The following is a 6,645-nucleotide window of genomic DNA, read 5'->3' as shown; positions in this document are numbered from 1 at the left end:
GAGAGAGAGAGAGAGAGAGAGAGAGAGAGAGAGAGAGAGAGAGAGAGAGAGTCAGCCAGCTCCTCTACCCACCCGAGGCTGAGGGAGGCTGATGATCAACAGACGATCATGCTAAGCTTGCTAGCTGTTCCACCCTCTGACTGCTGCAGGGGCGTGTCTTAGAGAGAGGCTTTTATACCAGAACACAGCCGCTGTGATGAAACCGTGGAGAAGACACGTCACCGTGGAGAGCCATTAACCAATATGCAAATTAGCCTGCAGTACCACTGCTCCACCCATATGAGCAGCAAAAACACGTTTTAGACCAAATATTACAGATTTGAACAAATATGCACAAAAACATTAAAATTAGCACAGAAACAGTACTATATAACATTTTAGACACATTCTAGGCAGTTTATCAGCTAAAAAAAGTTAATTTTGGGGTACGTTACTCTTTAAAAACGTCTCTTCCTTACTAGTAGAGAAGATGTGTTGGAGGTGCCATCTAGTGGCAAACTTTGTCATGCAACCAATTCAGTGAGACACTTAAACATTTTTGTAATAAAAAATAAATAAACTAACGAGTGCTTTGAGTGCTTTTTAAAGTAAAAGAAAAACAAATACAGATTGACACCTGTTGCCCCATCTGGCCTAAAAAAAGCTGAATGTAGAATTCCTTTTTATTTTTGCCTATGCACGGTTCAACTGATTTAGGAAAGTTGATGGAAAAAAGTGACTGATTTGCTCTTTTTTTAAACTACCAGCATGTGTAAAGAAGGACAAGTCACCTGCGACATGTTCAGCTGTGTATCGACCTGTCACTGGTCTGCGTGGTCTTCGTGGTCAGCATGTGATGTAAGCTGTGGCGCGGGGCTACAACAACGTTACAGGTCAGCAAGTCAAGCTCAATTAACCTTTAAACTGTCTTGTTTTTAAACTGAAAACTGGCCTCCAGGTAAATTATTTGTTCTTTCTACATGGATCATTTTAAAGGGGCAATATCGTGTAAAATTAACTTTTTTGAGTTTTAGATGATGATGATGATGATGCCTGTATTGTCGTTGTACAGAGCACAATGAAATTACATTTAAGATCACCCATTCAAGAAGACACACATGACAAAACATGGGGGAACAGGTAACAGGTCATGCGGCAACCAGCAGGAGTCGCGCTACATTTAACAGCTGGAAATACACAATAGGAAAGTTGAGTTTAAAAAATTGCTCTGATCCCATGTTTACATCAGAAACATAAGATCATATGCACAAAAAACGACTTGCGATAGAGCAAAACAGGCTGGGGCAGGGGAGGGACCTTAGGTTAGGTAGCACATGAGATGGAGTTCAGTGGAGTCGGTGACGTTGAGGGTGGGTGTCCATGCTAGGACCCGACCTTAGCCCCCGCCAAAGTCCAGAGTCCATGATGTTACCGTCTCTTGCTCGGGTCACCAGAGTTCAGAGTTGCCTCCTCCTTGGCCTTGGGTTCACAGGCCAGGTCCAACACAGGTAATGGGGTGGGAGGGAATCAAGCCCTTGTTGACACATCATCCTTGGGGCGTTTCAGATAAGCATAGCAGTCAAGGCCATGCCGCTGGGAGTCAATAGATAAACATAATTGTTTTGGGACAAAGCAGCCTTGAATATCCTGCTGCTTTTAATGTCTTTACTGCATATCTGAAAGTGGCAAAAAATTCCAATCAGCCAAATTCGGGGTCCTCCTCGCCTCTCACCGTCTGGAGCTTCACCCAGATGTAATCCTACATGCCAGAAGCTCACTTCTGGGCTGCAATTCTCGTCAGAATCACATCCAGTTTGCTATTTATCTCCCCCAGCAAATGAGTCTATGTGCTCCCAGCCCGGCAGAAACCTTACAGTATGTTATCCTCTCATCAAACACATGCACAGAGTCTTGCTTTGACTCATTCATGCATGTTTGAGAAATCCTGAAGTGTCCTGAGGCAGCCAGGCAGGGGAGCAAAAACGACCGGTTGGGACTAGAACTGCCTTTTGGGATCAGCTCCTCCTCTGGGCTGTGTCTCCAAGCTGAGCTTCCTCATCACAGAGCACACACACTCACCTGGCCCGTGCTGAAATGGGCGGGACAGAAACAGGAGGTTCTTAAAGAGACAGAGGCCAATTTCAAGGCGTTTAGAAACAGATAAGATGAGAAGACGTTTATTTTATATTTAAACATATACACAACATTTTAATAACAACTAATGGTGACATAGTTACTTTATTATGGTTTAGAATTTAAATAGAGAAACACATAATATTGCCCCTTTAAAAACCAAAGTAAGTTACTCTGTCTTTACACACACAACACATTTCAATGCAAAAAGTAAGCAAAAATGTGTTTGGTAGATTATTTCTTTGTTGTAACAATGCTTCTTGGCAATGAATCTTATAACAGGCACCTGACTGGCAGCACCTGGGGGTACCAGAAGCTTAGAACAAATTTCAATAATAAGCAGAAGAACAAGCTGTTTGTCTGAGAAGATTTGGCAATTTTTTCATGTGCTTAACCCACATGCTCAGCTCTGCTGCTCATCCCACAAATGCATGTTCCTTACAAATGTGGCACCATTTAAAAGCAAAATTAACAGGCTTTCATACAGTATAAAACTGATAACCAAATGGCATTGTTACAACAAATAAATAATCTATTAAACATAAATTTTCTTATTTTTTGTGATAAGTACTGTATTCTGCTTGAAGAGGACTTGTGCAAAATTCATGTTTTTACTTTAAGTTTAATTTAGTCTCTCCTGGTGCTACAAAGATATCTTCATAGTTTATTTGGGTCATTTTTTTAGCTCTTTCGGTGTTATCTATTTTCTATGATGTTTTCGGAACAACTACGTCAAATTATCTGCAACTGAACTGCCAAATACAGTCTGGACTTACCAACTACAATTTCCTTGTCTAAATTCTCCTCTTGTTCTGGGTCAGGACATTTTTTTTATTAAATTGTAAATGTAGAAAACATAATCCCCTCTCTCAAACTGGAGTGGACCAGTCTTGAAGCCAGAGGAGGGCGGGTCTTGAACGCCTTAAAGGAACAGTAAAAAATTAGCTGCTTTGAGACACACATCTGAAAAGGGGTGAAAGGTAAGCTGGTAAAGTTAAAATAAGGAGGAATTCAGACCAAAGCATTGCAGTTCTACTTTTTAAATACCCCAGCTAAAGGATTTAAATGTGAAAAGGAAGAATTTAAAAGCATGATATGTGTACTTTAATGGGATGTTTTCTGGTTTTGTATGTCTCTGTACTCATTGGTTGATCCGTCCAAACTGTTTTGCACATTCCATATATCACTTTCACCACAGCCCAATCAGTGACACACAATAAGGTTAGAGGTGGTGAGGTACTGACCCTGTTAATGCCATATTTACACAAACTTAAAAATCCATGACACACTGTTACTATGCTTTTTGTTAATGGTAGGGGAAAGGTTTTCTGTTAACTATAGACTCTGGAGACACATTATACAAATATATTCTTTCAAAAATAACCTCAAGTCATCCTTTTTAACAGCTTACGCAGCACAATTTGTAATTTTTGTATGAACAGGAAGTGCACAACTTCAGCAAATTTGGCCAAATAAATGAATTAAAATGACTTGAATCATACATTAATTACAATTTTAGCATAAATGAACCCCCCCCCCACAGCCTCATCTGATCTCACACTGTAATTTCCCTTCATTGTATCATTCATTCATTCATTCATTCATTCATTCATTCATTCATTCATTCATTCATTCATTCATTCATTCATTCATTCATTCATTCATTCATTCATTCATTCCCACAGGTCTCTCACTGCACACTTACATTTCCCAGCTCATGGACCTATTAAAGACAGATGTAGCTAAACTGCTGCTAAGCTACTTGACAGATGTGGATCAGGTTGAGAACCTTTCTGTCCTCAGGTCTGCAGTAATTCCAGCAGGACCAGTGAGAGTCCAGCCCTGTCCAGGAGACTCCTCTCAGTCCCGTCGCTGTTTCAACCCTTGCCTTCCCGGTACCTCACATTTCTGTTCTCTAAGCTTTTTTTTTTTTAACAGTTTGGTGCACTTAGAACAAATACATATTTTTTATGTGTGTTGCAGTGCTGCCTGATGGGTTGTGGAGTAAATGGACTGGCTGGTCTGAGTGCAGCAAGACATGTTTCAGCCATGTTGACGACGTGGGGATGAGACAACGATTCCGCAGCTGTAATAACACAGCTGTGAACAGAACGCACACACAGTCTCTGTGCAGTGGAGACGATGAAGAGCAGGAGCCTTGCAACACTGTGCACTGTCCAGGTATGACAAATGTAGGCCCACTTAAGTTTATTTTTTTATACATTTAGGTTTAGTAAAAGTGTAAAGTCCTTTAAAACTTGACTGAAGTTGTATTTTTCCAGTGGACGGTAGCTGGTCACTCTGGTCCCGGTGGTCTCAGTGTTCAGCTCAGTGTGACTCAGGCGTCCAGACCAGAGAGAGGTTCTGCAGTTCACCAGCACCACGGCACGGGGGCGGCAGCTGCACTGGACCTCACATACAGACAAGAGACTGCAACTCTCACCCCTGTTTAGGTATTCTACCGCTATGCTTTAGTCTACAAGGAGGCCTGAATCACTGCAAACAAAACTGAAATATCTCCAGGTTTACATAATAAAAATATTCTTGAAAGTTTCCCTGGAGAAACAGCGCTGTGGCTAACCTTAGATACACGGGGATAAAAGCAAATGTCACAACGTCCTGGCGGGGATCCAGAAAGGTCAGAAATATCTTGTTTGAAACCTGAATGTCTCTGAATTCTTTGTTTAATTTTGAAGTAAAAATACTGGATAATGGTAATGGAGACTATGAAAAGAACAATGCGGCATTGACTTTTACTCCAGTGCAGCTGTGTAACAACAGTCTGACCCATGAAGCAGCTGCAGAAACTTATGACTGTTACAATAAAAAGTTCACAATGTTTAAATTCATACAAATAATTTTACTTGAAAGAGATAAAAAATGATTTCTTGTACGACTAAAATCATGAGTATTAATTTAAACAAATTAAATCTTTTTAAAAATGCAAGATTCCGGATTATTTGTTGGCTTTGAGTTGCTCCTGAATAGTGTGACAAGCAAAGTTGAAAAGTAACTAAGTAAAAATACTTTGTTATGGTAAGTAGAAACTTTGGTTATTTGTACTTTATGTTAATAATAATTTTTCAGCCTACTTTTTATTACTTCTACTCTTTACATTTTTCCCACAAATATCGGTTCTTTCTACTCCTTATATTTAAAAGAAATGATAGAAAATACAAAATATATTTATTTTACTCTACTAGTTAGTATTCGTTAGCAAGACAAAGTAGATATACTGTATGTGGCTTAGAATGGAGATGTCTGTGGGCAATGTACACTGTACATATGTATAAGTACTGAAACAGGTAGACTATCCATTCATTATCTTTTACCCGCTTCTTCCTGTCAGGGTCACGGAGGTCACTGGTGTCCATATCCAGCAGTCACAGTGCGAGGGGTAGACTAGTGCATCATAAATTTTTTAACACTAATAATTTTGTATGACATTACAGCCATTTGTAAGATGAAACCTTAAACAATACTTAAAACCTCAAATATTATTTTAGGTTTTCTCTTTTTTTCGCTCATGATATACCAGCTGGAAAAAAAATGCTAGCTTGCAGGGAATATAAAAAAAATTAAGGCTTTTTCTGCACAAAAACAAGTTTTCCTTGTAGCTACTCCTCAAAGAAGGGTTTTTAAAACATCCTTTTATAATATATTTCCAATATTCTGTTTAAACAACCAGTAAATCTAAAGATAAGTCTTGTCTGGATGCTATAAGGAACTGAATGGCTGAAAATTATTTAAGTACACATTATATTTTGACAAAATGTAATTGTTGCAAACATTTTAACTGCTGCACTACACGCCACTTTGAAACATACTCCTCTGTTCTTTAACCCGTTCCCTGGCAGCCAATTGATCAGCGCCTCACTGGAGAGTGTTAACAGGTTAAATATAATTTTCTTATTTTAGCCACCCAATATAATAACTATCTGTTTTTCTTGTTTTTTCTTGTGCCCCTCTAGACGTGTGTCCGGTGGGCATGATGTTCATGACAGCAGCTGAGTGTGAGGCTCAGGGGGGTGCGTGCCCACGGGTGTGTTTGGACATGACTACGGAGGTGCAGTGTGCCACAGCCTGCTATGACGGCTGCTACTGTGGCCCGGGCTTCTACCTGTTCAACAGCAGCTGTGTGCCTTTGGCTCAGTGCCCATGTTACCACGACGGGGAGATGCACCCGGCCGGCACCACCCTGCCCATTGACACCTGTAACAACTGGTACCTGTCCTTCATAGATCATCAAATTCAAACTGAAGTTTCAGCTTTAAAGAAAACTACTGTAACAGCAGGGACATGGTTCACTTTTAAACGCTGCTGTTTTCTAATGTGTGTCTCAAACAGTACCTGCACTAACGGAGAAATGGAATGTGGAACAGTTCCTTGCCCAGGTGAATGATTGATCATGAATTGTTTTTGTTCTTATCTTAAAGGGGCAATATTATGTGTTTCTCAGGCATACATTTAAACACTACGCCATTATAAAGTATCCATGTCACCTTTAGCTGTTATTAAAATGCTGTTTTTATA

At 39.9% G+C, this 6,645-nt stretch overlaps 1 protein-coding gene across 3 annotated transcripts in view; it reads left to right on the top strand.

Annotated features, from left to right (window-relative positions):
- sspo (SCO-spondin) overlaps positions 1-6,645 on the top strand; it is a gene marked incomplete in the record, with an annotated part of 130,682 nt that overhangs the window by 62,893 nt on the left and 61,144 nt on the right. For all 3 annotated transcript variants that reach the window (XM_014023811.1, XM_014023810.1, XM_014023809.1), the window contains 6 exon segments: positions 747-872; positions 3,916-4,007; positions 4,096-4,293; positions 4,395-4,565; positions 6,084-6,336; positions 6,460-6,506. In XM_014023811.1, coding sequence (XP_013879265.1) covers positions 747-872; positions 3,916-4,007; positions 4,096-4,293; positions 4,395-4,565; positions 6,084-6,336; positions 6,460-6,506 — 887 coding nt within the window.

The sequence above is a fragment of the Austrofundulus limnaeus genome, unplaced genomic scaffold (assembly GCF_001266775.1).
Source record: "Austrofundulus limnaeus strain Quisiro unplaced genomic scaffold, Austrofundulus_limnaeus-1.0 Scaffold391, whole genome shotgun sequence".
In the NCBI taxonomy this organism is placed as follows: Eukaryota; Metazoa; Chordata; class Actinopteri; order Cyprinodontiformes; family Rivulidae; genus Austrofundulus; species Austrofundulus limnaeus.
This window is presented reverse-complemented; position numbering and strand designations above follow the sequence as displayed.